General features: G+C 35.5%; 1 protein-coding gene across 1 annotated transcript in view; it reads left to right on the top strand.

The window, feature by feature from the left end:
* The window catches only part of LOC121380337 (CD81 antigen-like), a 42035-nt gene extending 24187 nt beyond the window's left edge, over nucleotides 1-17848 (top strand). The window contains exons 5-7 of the mRNA XM_041509118.1: nucleotides 1091-1303; nucleotides 8252-8335; nucleotides 9167-17848. Of these exons, the coding sequence (XP_041365052.1) occupies nucleotides 1091-1303; nucleotides 8252-8335; nucleotides 9167-9325 (456 nt within the window). The 3' untranslated portion in view covers nucleotides 9326-17848. The remainder of the gene's footprint in view (nucleotides 1-1090; nucleotides 1304-8251; nucleotides 8336-9166) is intronic.
* Nucleotides 17849-18559: the final 711 nt, after the last annotated feature.

Below are 18559 nucleotides of genomic sequence, written 5' to 3' on the forward strand. Positions count from 1 at the left end.
TTTTCCTAATGCAGCAAGGAATCTTTTATATGCACATTCCCACAGACAGGAAAGCACATATCACGACCTTTGACCTGTTGTTGTGCACAGATTGGAGCGAGAAAAAACCAATCGACTAAATGGATCCCCTGAGGTGATTCGATCCTCAAGTGAGCACTCAACCGACTGAGCTAAATCCCGACCGTGCAACAACAGACACAAGTTGTTACTATATTCACCACAAAACAGCTTTAACATATTGATGAAGGGTAGGGATGTTAAAAGTGAGGATAGAAGTACAATGTATTAGTTGGTAACAAATCATCGTTTCGATGAACCTTTATCCTCACTGCAGTAGCACCCTGTCAGCATACATTTTGGCATATTTCTTCCTTACCAACTCCCCAGATCTCCACTTGAGAAGACAAGTTGAGTGTTTTCATTTAAACATTCAACCAACAGCCCATTGTTGTTGGGGTTTTTTCAACAGCCAAAGGAACATTTGCCTTTTGAATGGCAAAAGGGGATAATTTATTCAAAGCCCCATCATCAGTGGTAACACTAGATTTTTTCACATTGGGTTTTGATTTCATGGACTCCTTGTCAGAAGACAAGCAGTCTGAAACTTTGGTATGGACCTTTTTACGGGTCTCATCTGAATTTGATGTTGAACATTTGTTTTACCCATATTTAATGAATGAACTGCTCATCAACCATGTTCCTACCCAACACTGAGACTTAACGATGGAACATAGTGCTGTAGATAACCAGCAGCCATCACACATTTGATGCTAGCCACCGTCCTAAGAGCAACAGATGCATATGGTTTGTCCTTGAAATGTAAACAAAACAAAAGTTGTTTGTTCTTGAGCTAGGCATGGCTAACCGATTAATCAGGTCAGGTGTTCCTGACCACACCCCTACTTAAACTCTGGGCCAAAGTGATGTATTGTCACAAGTCATAGTTTAATACTAGATGAGCAATTGAGGCTCCAAGGGCCTAGTGTTGTTATTATTATATATTATTATTATTTTGTTCTTGTTTTCAATTTTAATTGGACAAGTTTAATGGGAAGTTCTTTATGTTTTTGTTATATTTCTTTTTTTTCAGCTGAAGTGTTGTGGCGGCGCCAGTTATTTTGACTACCAAACATCAGCATGGCGTGAGACAGACCCTGATAAGCGTGATAAAATGACTCCATTTTCTTGCTGCTCCGATTATGAGAGACATCAAAACAGTCCTGACCGGTTCAAGAAGACATGTAGCATATACGACACCACATCCACCAAGGAGGACCAGCTCAACCCCAGGCTCAATAAGAAGGTAACACTGACGATAAGTGATCATTGCCCATATTTTATGAGCTGTCTTAGCATTAAGATATCCTAAAACCATCATAAGCACAAACCCTGGATATATTTAACTTTAAAAGTTCAATTAAAAATTGGATCAGAACTCTTTATAATAATTCAGTGTCGCATATATTACAAAATAGTTTTTTGTCCGAGAGTTTTAAATTAGAAAGAGGTTGTCGGCACGGTGATCCACTCTCGCCATATATTTTTATCATCTGTGCAGAAATTTTAGCAACACTAATTAGAAACTCTAATGATATTAAAGGGATAAGTATAACTGGGGAAGAATATTTTTTATCTCAATACGCAGATAATACTACCTTAATGTTAGACGGATCTCCCAAGTCCCTGGACAGTACTTTAACAATACTAGATATGTATGCTGATGTTTCTGGCTTGATCGGTCGGTAAAGTATTTACATGCATATATGCCACGAAGGCTTCACGCACACCTATCACGGACTTAATCTCTGACTTTCGTCAGTGACTAAGTCCGGGACGGGAGGGGGGTGGGGTGGGTAAATTTGAAGTGGGTAGAATTTGGAATATTTTTTTTTAGTAAAGTCGAAAAAGTCTAAGTCTATGGAGAATAATATGCACCCCAATCATGTCCGGACTAAGAAATTAAATTCAAAAATATATTTGACTGCTCGGCCTAAAAGGTTTTAAGGTGATTTGAGCAATTGAACGGGCGCCAAAGTAAAGTGCGTTGGACTGTTTATTAAAAAAATAAACATTTAAAGTCCAACTAAGCCCAAAAAAGGAGGTTACCTGTCCTAGTTAAGGTTGGCGCCGCAGGACTCATGGCGAAGTGATGGACTGCTCAGGCCTGAAGTTGGGGAGTCCTTCAATCAACATGGCGATGTTTCTGTCGATGGCTCCTGGATAGATGTCCCACAGTACCATCTTCAAAATGCGGTGAATGGTCGTGTTGGACATCGATGGTTTCAGGAGTTCCTGCTGTGCCGTCACATAAAGTTGGTCCTAGTGTAAGGCTCCTTGTAGCTGGTACTTCCCTTGTCCGGTTGGAAGTTGGCACCAATGTTCATCACTCCAGGGACCCTTGAGATGCGTGCTGTCGGTGAAGTCCTCAAAGTTTTTTTTAGTAAAGTCTAAAAAGCCTAAGTCTACGGAGAATAATCTGCACCCCAATCATGTCCGGACTAAGAAATTAAATTCAAAAATATATTTGACTGCTCGGCCTAAAAGGTTTTAAGGTGATTTGAGCAATTGAACGGGCGCCAAAGTAAAGTGCGTGACTATTTATAAAAAAAAATAAACATAAGAATTTTGAGCCACGGCCAAAAAATTTAAAGTCCATCTAAGCCCAAAAAAGGAGGTTACCTGTCCTAGTTAAGGTTGGTGCCGCAGGACTCATGGCGAAGTGATGGACTGCTCAGGCCTGAAGTTGGGGAGTCCTTCAGTCAACATGGCGATGTTTATGTCAATGGCTCCTGGATAGATGTCCCACAGTACCATCTTCAAAATGTGGTGAATGGTCGCGTTGGACATCGATGGTTTCAGGAGTCCCTGCCTGTACAGTCCGTCCTGCTGTGCCGTCACATAAAGTTGGTCCGAGTGTAAGGCTCCTTGTAGCTGGTACTTTACTTGTCCGGTTGGAAGTTGGCGCCAATGTTCGTCACTCCAGGGACCCTTGAGATGCGTGCTGTCGGTGAAGTCCTCAATGACAGCTTGTCACAGACGAGAATCCAGTCGGGTTGGTCGGATGTCTGGTATGGTGGCCGCCGACACCTTCCTCCTCTTGAACTCCGCTGGACCGCCGCTGGGTCAGCAACAACTGCCGGAGGCGCTGGTGGACTCGCTGGGGGGTCACTAATGACCACGTGTCCCGTGTCCATCTGCGTTGGTACGTCGACAGGAGGGGCCGCCACTCAGTGGAGCTGATAGCTTTGGCCCCACCTAGGTCGCTCCTGGCAAGTGCTTCGGTCGAGTAGGTGGGGGTGGCAGCGCAGAATGAACCGTCCCCGGTAGATCACCCTGTACCACCCCTGTCGGTCTCGTCCTCCTCTTAGGAACAGGTGGGGCCGCCCCTGGCAGTTGAGCCTCCAAGTTAGGCCCCCCTGCGTAGTCTTAGGTCGCCTCCTCCATCTTCTACTAGGCTTGAAAATAAATTATTCAAAATCACATATTTGGATAGGAAGTAAAAAGTTTTCAAAAGAGGTTTTCCATCCAGAAAAGTGGTAGCTAGCTTGGGGTGCTGATCAGTTCACATTATTAGGAGTAACATTCATGCTGAATATGGAACAGATGGTTGCTCAAAATTACGAATCTAAAATTTTGGAAATGAAAAATTTGATAAATCAATGTTTAACATGGAAAATAACAGTTTTGGGTAGAATCACTGTAGTGAAAACACTAGTAATCCCCCAAATCACTAATTTATTAATTTCACTACCCAACCCCCCAGAGAAGTTATTAAAACAAATAGATACTATGTTTTTCAATTTTATATGGCAAAACAAACCAGCTAGAATTAAAAGAGCAGTTTTAGTGCAAGATTATAAATATGGAGGTATCAAAATGGTAGATATTACAAATTTTGCAATAGCATTAAAACTGACCTGGATTAGAAGACTTTTGATATCGAATTCAAAATGGGCAACTCTCTTCTATTCTTTGACTGGTTTAACAATGAAAGATTTAATAATTTATGGGGATCACTTTATTCAGTTAAAGACAAGACAAATAAAAAAAACTTACTTTGGAAAGATGTACTAAATAATTGGATTTTACTGCAACTTAAACAAACATTCGTCAATACAGAAGACATTCTATGTTCAAACATTGGGTATAATAATAAAAATTATTATAGATAAAAAGCCTGCAGTATATAGAAATTACATCAAAAAAGGAATTTTATTTATACAAGACTTACCGTATTTGACCGGAAATAAGCCCAGGGGGCCAAGACAACTCATTGTGAGCTTAGCATGGGGTGGGCTTATTCCCAGACAAGGGGCCAGTTTTGTTGAATTTTTTTTTAATAATAATAATTAAAATAAATAATACTTAAATGAACTAGGAAGAAAACAAAAAACGTTCTGTAGCTCATCTATTAATTAGTGTTCCATTTGTTATTAATAATAATAATTGTTTATTAATTAAATTGTGGGTTTTTTTACTAGTATCTAATTATCAGAAACACACCTTCTATGTTACAATTACTTACCAGTGGTGTTTATTTACATCCAAAATTTAATGCTGAGAAGACTTAAAACAACAGCAATTAACAACAAACTCAATAACGTATACACACGTTTCTGACAGGCAGCCAGCTTACACTACAAAGAATTATCAATCTAAGGTCATTTTTCTTAGCCAATCAGAATAAGGTATTTGCTTAATTAGCATTAACTGCGGACCCAGTGTGGTGGTAAAAATAGACATTGGTTTTTAGTTCATACTTGGGCTTGGATACTTCAGAGAAATACTGCAGGCATGAAATTGAAAACAATGTTACACACTGTTATTGTTAGACTGCTAAATCTCACTGGTGGTAAAATATTGTGTTACATTTGTGTTTAATTATCTGCAAGAGGTATGACCTTTTAAATGAACTTTGAGCAAACTTGCAATTTCATGTTATTTATAAGGTGGCGAAGTTGGGGGTGGGCTTATTTACGAATGAGGGCCTAATTTCTTAAATGCTATCAAAACGGAGGGGGGCTTATTCAAAGACATGGGCTTATTTCCGGTCAAATACGGTACTTAATAACCAAGGACAGTTTATAGATTATGACACTTTCAGCTTAAAGTATTTATAACATCAAATAAAATTTTCTAGAATTTGTTTCTTTATTAAAGGCTATACAAGTTTTTATACGCAAGAAAACTACTTTTGACATCCAAACAGTTGGTGTTCCAAAGCATCCCATTTTACCAATTAAAATAAAACCCTTTTTGAAAAATAAATCTGGAAATAAAGAAATCTATAAACTACTAGTACTCAACGACACGAATATTCTTTCTACTTCGCAGATTAAATACTCTGCTGAAGGATTTGCTTTTTCCCCTTCAGAGTGGGCGAAGTATTATAGCCTACCATTTAAGATTTTGAAAGACCCAACACTGTTATGGTTCTAATACCAAATCCTACATATACTACCGACAAAAAATAAGGGAACGACTGATGTAAATGTAACTATCGTTGACATGCACTGTTACAATGCAGTGACGTTGCATCTGAACGCTTCATCTGATCAAAATGAAATTTCACATCATGCATGAACAGCATGTGATGCACGTGCACACAGAATATCATGTGTATGTGCTTATCGTGGAACTCACAAACACTGATGCAAGTGAGGTAATCACATGTGTGAAAATTGTCCCAAAACGATACCTTAATGAAGAGACGAAATGGCGAATTGTCGGTACGATAGAGGGCGGTACGTCAATATGCCAAGTTGCCCGAATGTTTGGTAAATCAAAAAGTGTAATTTCTAGATTGTGGGATAAGTACCGTCAAACTGGCGGGGTTGCAACGAGATCTGGGCGTGGCAGGCCTAAAAAGACGACACCTCGACAAAATCGTACCATAACATTAATTGCTCTACGCAATAGATTCAAATCAGCTGCTGCTATCAACAGTGAATTTCAACATCGACCGTCAAGAACAGACTACAAAGCCCGCCTGAAAGCGAGGCGTCCTCTGAAGGGTGTGACCTTAACAGCTCACCATAGGCGGCAACGATTACGGTGGGCTAGGCAACACCAGGGACGGACTGTGCGACAATGGCGTTACACCATGTTTACAGACGAATCGAGGTTCTGCCTGAGATTCACAGATGGCAGAAAACGTTGTTGGCGACGTAGCGGCAAGAGATATGCCCGGGCTACAATTCTAGACCATGATCGGTATGGGGGTGGTAGTGTCATGGTGTGGGGAGGGATCACACATGAAAGCCGAACAGATTTGATTATTGTTAATGGAACTTTGACTGGCCAGAGATATCTGGACCAAATTTTGTGTCCTGTTGTTCCAGTGGCGAGAAATATTGGCAGAAATTTTGAATTTCAAGACGACAATGCAAGACCACATCGTGCTCGGATAGTCACCGATTACCTACGACAACAAGGCATACCGACAATCGACTGCCTGCTAAGTCCCCCGATATGTCCCCTATAGAGCACCTGTGGGACGTTCTTGGGCGGAGAGTGTACGCCAGGGACCCAGCACCCGCCAACGTGGCCCAGCTTGCGGTAGCCCTTCAGAATGAATGGCGGGCAATACCCAGGGCAACCATACGTACATTAATCAACAGTATGCCATCAAGGTGTCGAGCATGCATCGCCCAAAATGGTGGACACACCAGATATTGATATACACGCCCCAAATTGGTTTTCCAGACGTTAATCGAAATAAAACATTCACTATAATTTCACCCGTTCCCTTATTTTTTGTCGGTAGTATAGAATTACAGCAACGAATACTTTCTTAGATAAAATAAAATATGTTGATTCAAATCTCTGCAATTTCTGTCATCGTCAGCCAGAAACATCAGATCACTTGTTTTATGCTTGCCCCAAAGTCGTCGAACTCTGGAATCTTATAGAACAATGGTTGCAACAAACAGGTGCAGACTTCCAGTTTGACAAAACTCTGATTTTATTTGGTGATATAAATAAGGAAAACAATTTCGTAAATTGGTTAATTATAAATGTAAAGTATTATATTTACAAAACTAAATTACAGACCACCACACTCAATAAAACTGGATTCAAACATTATATTGAAGATAAGCTATTATTAGAAAAATATATGTATTACAAGAATTGTTTACATAAAGAATTCGACGAAAACTGGGAATGTTGGTTAAGATTTTTGGAAAATATTTAAACGGCCAGCCTTTGTTTTTATATATAAAAAAGACTATGGTTGTTTGTTTTACAATGTTGCTGGTTTGGAGGAAATACTTATTTCAGCTTTCTCTCGTTGCTCCTATGGTATATTATGTGTATAATTGATATGTACGGTAATGATTCGGGGCCCCAACCCTGTCATTATCTATTGTTTTTCTGGGGCAATAAACATTTATTTAAAAAATATATATATATATATATATATATAAACAAACAAAAACAAAAAAACCCACACACCATCATAAGCTATGGCAGTTTTACAATATTGTAGCACTAAGTTAGCTTAAAAATCTGTAGACAGCATTTGAACTTCACATTATCTTGCTGTTTCTAAATGTGCCGTCCATTTACTCCTATGTTTTCTCAAGATAGAATCATTATCAACCGAAAATGCACAAACATGAACTAGTACAAATGTAGACACCCTTGTTCTACTTTTCCATTTTCTCCACTGACATTGAAAAACATTTTGATGATTCCATAAGCATTTACAAAAGGTACATAGTGAAAAAATATGTGTCATCATGATCCCACTAAAACACTGCCTTGAGCTTCTTTAGACATTAGGGGCGCAATGTAGACTAGTGATCAACAGGGTTCTTATGCATCCTGGAAATCCTGGAATGTCCTTGAATTTTGTGATTTTAAAATCTAGGCCTGGAAAAGGTTTTTAATTTTGTGTTCTGGAAATGTGCTGCAAATTTAAGCCAAAAATTCAGTGGTTTATTTTTTTTCGCATCTTTACTTATGTTGTCCTCAAAAACTGTCGAAATTCAGATAACAAACTGCTATAAGAACATTCTTTGATTGAACATTTCATGACCAGGGGGGGAAAAATGTCCTGGAAATTGTTTTAAATGTTCTGAAATTTAAGAGTGTAAGAACCTTTGTGTAAGTGATCTCTATAGGTGGGCCCATTGGGCTATTTCTTGTTCCAGCCTGTACACAAGGCTGTACAGAAATTAATCTTCCAAGTACTTTAACAATGACAGAAACGGGCAAAGACTTCCACTTTATATATCTCTTTTTTCAGAACTGTCGAGAAGCTCTGACTGAATTTTTTGGAAAATATGTTCTGGCTATAACAGGAGTTGTAATAGCCATGTTCATTTTAGAGGTAAGTTGACAGCATTTTACTTTTGTTTGCTTCATTTTAAGACAATTACCTCAAGAATACTCATTCAAACCTGAAGGTGCTTCACATTCTAAGCCTCCCCAAGTAGCTGGATTACAAGGTACACATCATTCTTGGTCATTTTAACATAAATGAAATGTAAATGTGTGTTGCAATTATAGTAGCTGTAGTAATTTAAAGGAACTTGATATTTGTGTTTGTTTTGTTGCCCATCTGGACCGGGACGTAGACCAGTGGTAAAGCGATTGCTAGATCCATCGTCAGTCTAGGTATATCAAAGGTTGTGGTATGTGCTATCCTGTCTGTAGAATGGTGCATATAAAAGATCCCTTGCTACTACTGAGAAAATGTAGCAGGTTTCCTTCAACACTATGTATCAGAATTACTAACAGCCAATATAGTGGTATTGTTAACAACCCCTGCCATAAAGATTGCCGTGGAGTTTTTAATTCTCCACAGCATTTTTTTACCTAGGACTATATTCAGGTGGGGGGTTTTCAATGACAGTTGGGGTTTTTTTGCCATGGACATTTTCTTAATTACAGGGGTTACGTTAAACAAAACAAACTTTAAAAAAACTTTTGGTTACATACATGTATCTCTAAGAAGTAAATGATAAAAAACAAATGCTCTATTTGCAGTAGCTTTTTAATTTTACAAGTACGGTGACTTAGATTTATTTTGGTGGTTTTTAATTCCCCAATTAAAAGAATTAAAAGATGTTTTAAAAAAGAAAGAAAAAAGGAGTAAATGGTAGATAGGAAAGAATACACAGAAAGTGTGGTATTTTTAATGGATGTTTTCATTTTTCAGATTCTGACTCTGGGTCTGACGTCGGGTCTGATTCACATACTAAACAACAGATACGTCCCACCGCCAGAGGATGTGGTGTACGACATGGCACACAATCAGGAGAAATCGCCCTACCCATCAAGAGGAGATTACAGTGGACATGGAAGCTACTACCGATAGGCAAACCAGAGCTGTTTCTACCTGTAGTCAAACAGAGCTGTTTCTACCTGCAGTCAAACAGAGCTGTTTCTACCTGTAGTCAAACAGAGCTGTTTCTACCTGCAGTCAAACAGAGCTGTTTCTACCTGTAGTCAAACAGAGCTGTTTCTACCTGTAGTCAAACAGAGCTGTTTCCGCCTATAGTCAAAGCAGAGCTGTTTAGTAAGACAGCTGTTTTTACCGATACACAAAACAGAGCTGTTTAAAGCAATAGACAAAGCAGACCTGTTTTTACCAATAAGTTAACAGACCTGTTTCAACCAATAGGCAAAACAGAGCTGTTTCTACCGATAGGCAAAACAGCTTTTTGTACCTATAGGCAAAACAGATAAAACAGAGTTGTTTACATCAATAAGCAAAACAGAGTTGATTACATCAATAAGCAAAACAGTTGTTTTTACCAATACATGAAGTTAGAAATTGTTTACTACTGATGAATAATGTTTTGTATCCAGTAATCATAAAACATGTGGTATGTGTGGCATTTGATCATTTCTGCTTCTTCAGTTCAATCTCGCCACCACTGAAAGCACACCAGTTATCTGCCCTTGATTGAAGATCAAAATAAAAATTACTTTATTGTCTCCCTTTATTGCTTTCACCCTGCATTTAAACAAGTTTATTCTAATTTCCCAAACACTTTTACATTGTTCTTCAATATTATTCAAAAGATGGATTAACAACTTGATGTTAATAATTTAGGCATATGATGTTGTGGTGGTGGGTGGTATGGGGGTGCTATCAATTGGTGTTGCTTATGTGGTTAATGTGTGATTTAAACTACATTCTATTTATTTGAATAGAAGAATAATTGCAGTAATTCAGTAGTCTACTGAAAGATACATGAGTGTGTTTTTAAAGTGACAGACCCTAGTTTTTAAACATTACAGCATTTTTTTTAACTATTAGAGCTGTTTTTCATAATTGAAATAAGATATTAGGTAGATTTTATTGTTTAGATTATCTGTTTCATTGCTTATGGTCATCCAGATGTTTCTAATACCATGAAATGTGATTTTTCATATTTTCAAAAAGCATGTACCTCTGAGAAGTAAAGGCTATGGAAACGAACTCTAGTCTTATTTTCAATGGGCATTTCTCCGTTTTAACACCACAGACTTGTTTCACTCCAAATATGTAACACATTTGTAAATAACCAAACTTAGTGTCCATTTTCACAAACTGAAACTAGGGTCTGCAAATTTTAATGCAACTTTGATGATTTTTTTTTAATTGAATCTAATCAATTTAAAATATAATATCCTCACTGGTGTAACATGTTATCACTAGTTTCATCGTGCTAGAGAGTGGCTGTCTTCCTATAGGTGAACATCATATTTACAAGCATCTCCATTGTCAAATTGAAATAAATCATTTCAAATTATGTTGGGTCTTTTTTATATCATACCAGCAGAACACAAACAGGCAGCATATTATTATAAAGTCTGCACACTGTTTTAAAATGTGCGTGTGTTTTTTTTTTGAATAAATGGATATTTAATCAGACTACAAACTAAAAACATCAGCTTTTGTTTTTCAAAAAGAATTGCTTTGCGGTATTGTTGGTGTACAAATTATGGAAAGGGCGTATTTGTATTATTTTTTGTCACTAATTTAAGATCGCTAAAAGGAACCTCGTTTTAAACTGGTGATCATATTTAACAATAATTTTCACTCTGTTGTATGATTCTTTATTGTTGATATTTATATATTTTGTTGATTTCATCGATCATTTTTAATGCCAATAAGTTTGAAATTGTTTTAATGAAAATTACATAAATAATCCTTCATTTACATGTTTACTTTCCGTGTTTTGTAATCTATGTAGAGCTTTAATTGTATTATTTTGTACAGAGTTATTTATCATTGTTTCTTCATTGTGTACGAATATTATATTTTTAATGTGTGACCAGTAAGTGGGTTGTGTTTTAGTAAATAGTCTTGAGAAGTATTACATTTCTCATACTGTATTTTCATCTTTCTTGAGAAACTAAACATATAGTTAATTTTTGTAACTTTTTATAAGACAATATACACATCTGAATATTTTGTATTTGGACATTTTTAATCATGGTCTCTTTTAAAATCAGTCCATGTAATGCGATGCATGGTTATTTATCATTATACTCAAATATGGACGTAGTTGCTCATACCGTTTGTGTTCTTGTCTAAACATTGTGGCAAGAGCAAATAACCTTTTTTCCTTCTTTTTCATCCGATATTGTTATCAAATTGATCAATTATGCTTTTAAAATATCAGTGGTGATGACCAAGGTATTATCTTCTGTACTGAAAGTACCCGAGTAAGTCTCATCGTATCTCAGAATCATTTTTATCATCAGGATGTAGATTAAAATATGTATGCAGTGAAATATTGTTACCTTGATGTTGAAGGGACCGAATAACTCAAGATAATGTTGAATTGAGATCAAAATAGTATTTGGTGAAAATTCTATCATGGGATATCCTAGGCTTACAAAGTAACTGATGTCGAAATAATCCAGTTTGACACTGTGTGTGTGTGTATATATATATATATATATATATATATATACTGATGGGGGGGAAAAAGGAACTTATGGTACTTAGACCAAATGTAATTCACTACTAGAGTGGACACATGTTTAAGTAGCAGTGAATATTTGACTGCTACCAGCATTCCCTTATTTATTTCCATCGGTATATAAATAATTCTTGCACTGATGTAAGCTACAGATTTAACTACAAATAATGTGTACGTCATTTTGGACACAACTTTCTATGTTGTTAATGATTTACTATTTTTATCTGTTCTTGTAAACATGCCATCAAGTTTTTTGCATTAAAGTTTCATAGCTCATCTTGTAGAGAGATCAAAGCTTGACATTGAACATGCTAATGTTTTTCTCATTTAGTTTAACAGTAAAGTACATTTGTGAAAGAACATGATTGAATATTTTTAATTTTATGACATACTATACATGTGTATCTTACTGTAATCTGATATTTTAGTAATTTATATGTTATATATACTGTGTATTCAGTCATTTATAATTAATTCTGTAAATAGAGTTGATTAAAATTGCCTAGCATTTTTTATACTCTAGATTTATTGAGCATATTTACTCATTTGTATATGGTGGATACAATTTTTAAGAACACATTTATTTAGAATTGACAACTTGATACAGTTAAATTATTTTTGTTGTGGAATACTCTTACTAAAATTAGTTGAGTGTTGATCAGATATATTTCATTGTAAATGCGAAAGCATGTTAGTTGTGGTAGCTGTATGAAATATTTTTATATATGTATTTTCTCTCAAACCTGAAATCTGCAGGTTCCTGTATTTCATGCAGTTGTATACAAAATAAAAAAACATTGGCTCAATTTTATAACTCCAGAATTGTTGCCTATTTGTTATGCGTATGCCTAGTTTATTTACTATACAAATCATCCTAAAAATGGTGTTACGATGTTTTAATTATGTCCATTGTATTTTCCATTAAAAAAATAAGAATTTCTGGTCATGAAACTGTTAAAATACAGTTGTAGTAAATCTACTGGCAAAAAATGACCTAGCAGAAATCACTTATTATTTAAAATAGTGCACTTAACAAAAAATAGTGTATAATATTAAGTACACAGTGGAATGATTTTTTGTGTGTGGATAACATGTCATGAATAGTAATAACTGCTAAAATTCTGGATACAGACTTTCAATGCTATCTTAGGGCTACAAATCATAAAACCATCATAGGCTATGATGTCTCAACAACATCATAATTACATGTACATCATAGTCTATGATGGTTTTACGATATCGTAACACTAAAACTGCTTGGAAAATATGGGACCAGTTTGTCACACTTGTTTTTGAAGGTTTAAAAAACTTGCTGTTTGTCATTAACATTTGAGATGGGAAATATGTACATTTACGTGCTGGCTCACACATGACTGGGACTGGATGTTCAACTAGCTTCTACATTGGGAATGCAGACCAGTCTCTGTATATTTTAATATTGTATTAAATAGTTTCATGCTTTGGCTGTTTAAAGCTGCAATATCTCATCTTCATACGAAATGTTTTCCAATGCAAAACACAAACACGACTACTTTTTAATCAATTATTTTTTATTACAAACTAATATTATAAATTGCTTTAGAGCAACATAGTCTTTGTTATAGTGTAGTGAGAAAATCTTAACGACATTTAATGGCTAGCACTGTATTTTTAAATCTAAATATGGCATGCCATTGGAACTGAAAACATTTACACTGAGTATTTGTATGTAAAGGACATACTCAAAATTTCTGCTTTAAAGGTATTTGTAAATTAACCATTAAAGGTAGTGAAGGATTGTTTAATGCTGCAATCCTACTTTGGAATTTCTCTTTGTGTAATATTAAAAGGTGGATGCAGGATTTTTTTACAGAGGGGGTTCAATTTTGTAAAGAGGTAACTTCAGTGTTACATGCACTGTATTATATGACAATCGTCTTCAGAAACGTACAGTTTAACAAAATATACCTCTTCCATTAAACAGAAATAAATTCATTATATTCATCCATTAAACACTGAATTTGGGGAATGCTTCAACACCTCCCCACCCCCTCCCCTGATCAGGGCTACTATTAATGCAGAGCTGTCGGCCAATGGAATTACTGGTTACATCTTGTCCTTCAGCTAGTGGTTGGTAGAGATTCAAATGACGGTTGATTTAGACCCAAGCTTTATTCAGAACATCAAATGACAGTTGATTTAGATTCAAGGTTTATTCAGAACATCCATTTTTATGATTAATGAAGAATTTGGGTATTTTTTTAGTTTTAACTTGTTTGTTACTGACAGCAAGGACTTTCCAAAACAACCTCACTGATGTAATTTATGTAATGCAGTGATTTTTACATAGAGACATCCCAAAGTGCAGGATTTGTAGTCAAGCTACATGATAGCTATGTTCCCACCATTTGTTATTTGGTATTGCGAATAGTTATATGTATGTTACAGGTAGATTATTTGAGTATCCCGTTAAGTGTTTGTCAAGTTTTATTGACTTGAAGTTTTTTGTATGTAGCCTATGGCATTTTGTCTCATACATGTGAAGTAATATGTTGGGATTGAAGTACATGTATATTTAAATGTTGGTGTTGCTTTCTGTAGAGGTATATCATATTAAAAAATACAGATCTTTGTATAAGTCTAGTCTTAAGGCATTTATAAATCAATTCTAGATTTTTATAACCACCCATCCGAGAATAAAGATTAAACATGGGGTGGGGTATTTGCACAAAAAAACTAATTTTTTGCTCAGTGTGTGGTATTTCCAGTGTCCTGAAATATAAGATAAAATGTCAACCACCCTGCCCCCATTTTGAAAAAAATATGTGGATGAAAATCTAGAGTTTAATATATAAGGCGTAAGATAGATAGATTGTATGGTGGTTGTTTTGTTAGTTAAAAACATGAATGTTGATTATCAAACTATTACCAGAGGGACTGATGGAGAGAAGATGTTTTTTCACTTTACTAAGTCAAATAATAAAGGTGTAATCTATTAAAACTGTTACCAGTTAACATTTGATTCAGACACTGCATATTGTCAGGGCAACACTATTGTTTATATTAAGATTATTTTTTATTAAAACACTAGAAATTTATCACTCAGGACAGTATTTTGCCACATTATATAATTTTAATTTCACTGTTATGTACATGCTTAGTCACCCATAGCAAGTGCAAGAAATGGAATACCTCGATCTTTCCCCACACCCTCAATCCCTGGCATTTCACATTTGCACTTTACTTGTATTAGCTTAATGGAATATTGAAGCTTTCAGTCCGACATTTAAGAATTGTATCAAATAATAAAAATTCATTATGGTGGCCTGAATACGATAAAAATAATAAACCAGGTATCTATGTATATCTTTTTTTCCTCGTCTTCACAAAAAACAATTGTTCTGTGGACACCTCAGCTTACATGCAAGTCATTGTGGCCTTTTCATTGTATTGTGTTACTATAGGCTATTTTGACGGTTCCATTCATTGTTGGTTCCATTCATTGTTGGGTTGTCGCTGTGCAATATTAGTTGAGTTTTCTTTCAGCAGTAGCATTCCAGTATTAGATGATTAATAGAATACTTTAGACACTTAAGAATATGTATGTAAAACTTAATGTTAATTAATGTTTTTCATCAAATGTTTATGCTTCTGTACTGTATGTAAAACTTTTGATAAAACATAAATGAAAACCGTGTTCGTGGAATACTATGTATTTATATTTCTCATTTCAACTGGTGGATTTTGTTCCTTTATAAGTGCAATCTCTCCATCCTCTAATACAGGCATGTGAACGTTTAGCTTTTTGTCAGATTTCATTTTGTGGAGTTTTTTGGTTTGTTGTTTTCAGGTTGTTGTTGTTGTTTGGGGGAGGGGTTGGGGTTTTTTTTTGGGGGGGTGGGGGGGGGCAACAAATAGTCTTTACAAAGTTGACATGCTTTAAATTATCTATATTGAGTATGGTATATGATTTTCAGTTTTTTCAGAGATCAGTTTAGTTTTTAGTTTTAAATAAGTACTGTACAAATGCAAAACAAGATTGTGTCTCTTCACTCTCAGTGGATAGCATGAGCTACCTTGATGCAACATAAAAGTATCATCACCATTAATTTATGGGGTTTTTTTGTTTGTCTGGTGCGTGGGTTTTTTTTTTTTTTTTTTTTTTTACAACCAAGTAGTTCTGAAGCATCTTTATAGCTAACTGTTTTGTATGGTATTGCCATGGCGTTAAGGTCTCCAGATTTTATTAAAACCTCAAGTCAACTTTAAAGGTTTATAAGCACAAGGCCAGCCTCTTGGTTTCCAACAAAAGTAAATTCAAGTCTTGCTTGCCTCGTAACTTGCCACTTCATTTTTTGTTGTAGTATTGTAAAATTGCCAGTTTGTGACTTATTTTCTTTAAAACGGTTTGAGGATAATTTTAGTTGTGGGTGTTTGACACCATTCATTTGTTGTAGATGTGGGGTTTTCTTCTCCACCATGAGCTGTGAAAATCATAGGAAATGGAAAGAAATGTACCGGTACTCGACAGGTTAATGAACTTGGGGGTGGAGAGGATAGCTATTTATTTTCTTTTGCGAGAGGGGGTTCATGGACTTGGTCTTTGGCCTGCATGGCATGCACAATAAATGTTGTTCTGTGTAGACTTTGGTAATAAATGTATATTTGTAAATATGTGTATCTGCTTTCATTATTAGTCCCCTGCCGGTTTAACCAGAGAGGACTATAGGTTTCCTGTCTGCCTGTTTCACATAAAGTTTTTCAGACTTCTCTCTTTTTTTTGTAATGCCTCAAGATATTAAGCTGAATTTTTAAGAGAGAGAAGTCTGAAAAACTTTATGTGAAACAGGCAGACAGGAAACCTATAGTCCTATCTGGTTAAACCGGCAGGGGACTAGTAATAAAAGCAGATACACATATTTACAGAAAACAACATACAAATATACATTTATTACCAAAGTCTACACAGAACAACATATAGAGTTACAGATCAAGTTTGACTTTCATGAGGATTGGCCCATTTTTGACAGATTTATGGCCCATGAAAATAGGAGATTTCTTAGGCCCAGTAGTGGACATGTATTGATTTAGCAGTACTCTCAGAATGCTTGTTATTTTCACTGTTGATCTCGAACTTTTAACAGTTATTATTATGTTGTTAATAATAAAAAAATAATGTAACCTAACATGTATTTTCTGGGTGTTTTTTATTTGAAATATAATACTTCAGCAATTGGATCTTGACTGGTGTTTCATTACATGCACTTTGAGAAATGCATTCTTCAGATGTCTGCATAAACATGTTTTTCTTTCTTCGATATGCAAGAGGGATGATTACGGTCAGTTTTTAAACTCCACATTCAGTCAAACTTGATTTTTACTGATATCCATGATTTTGGATCTTGTTTGTGTTAGTGATTCTGAAATGCATTGGTTGATGCCATTTAATATGGACATTTTATTTTTGAACCATGGACATGATTGAAGAACAAGTCTTGATTCTTGAGCATTTGTCAATAGTTCTAGAGAACATGTTGCTTTTTTATTTATTTTTAAATGTGATCTCTAGATTCTAGAACAAATTTGTTGTCATATATTTATGATTCTAGAAGATATGTAATTTATGTTCAAGGAACATGTTTTTGATTCTAAAACAAGCTTTATCTTTGATTGTAGAGGATACAACATTAGTGATTTAGATCCATGCCATTTCCTATATCCATTTAACACTTTTCATACTAACAGGTGTTTTAATGTTTTAAGAAATAAAATGACTGGGAAATAAAAACAACCACTTATTCCTGAAGTGTTTAGTTTCAGTATACCACTCATTTACCTGCTGAATGTCGTATGCAAGCTTTTGTTGTCGGTTTCTTACCTTCACTACAGATGTTTTAATCTGAATGTATATTACATGTGGCAATAAAGCTATACAACCTTTATTCTTGGTCACTTGATTATTTCATCGCCTGTTGTTTTAGTACTTCCATTACAGTGGTTTGTCAAGACACCAAAACCATTCTCCGGAGCTATTTTATTATGGAACTCGATTTTATTGAAAAACAAAGTAAAACACCAATAAAACACATTCAAACACCGGAACAACATGATACTGTCGATTTGAGCAGGTTATGTGTACAAGGTTACTCTAGGATGTAATCGGTTAGCTAGGCCAGATGGGTACCGTGCACTGGAGGACTCTAATAAGGCTCCGAACCCCTGCTATAAAAACTTCTTGCCTACCTTAAGTTTGTTATACTAGAATTGATTTGGCATGTAAATAAATCTCTCGATAATAACTTCCCCAGAAATGAGACTTAATTTGTGGAATATAAATTGCGTGTTATTGTTGCCATAATGATATATGAAATTACTCAGGAAATTAGTAGATTAGATTAATAAAGTTAAGTTTTAGGGATAAAGCGTATTGACATGACAAGGTGGGTGTATGTGTGTGTGTCTGGGTCATAATAAAGAGTAGATTCTTATAACTTTGTGGAAAATGTTTAGGTATATGCAGATGAACATGAGTTGGAAGGCTATATAGTGGGAAAAATGAAATTTCTTGCAGTTGACTCCCTCTCTCTCTCTCTCTCTCTCTCTCTTTTAGAATACCAGTTCTGTGTGTTTCTGATTGCCCTAATGTTTGTAAC

The sequence above is a fragment of the Gigantopelta aegis genome, chromosome 9 (assembly GCF_016097555.1).
Source record: "Gigantopelta aegis isolate Gae_Host chromosome 9, Gae_host_genome, whole genome shotgun sequence".
In the NCBI taxonomy this organism is placed as follows: Eukaryota; Metazoa; Mollusca; class Gastropoda; order Neomphalida; family Peltospiridae; genus Gigantopelta; species Gigantopelta aegis.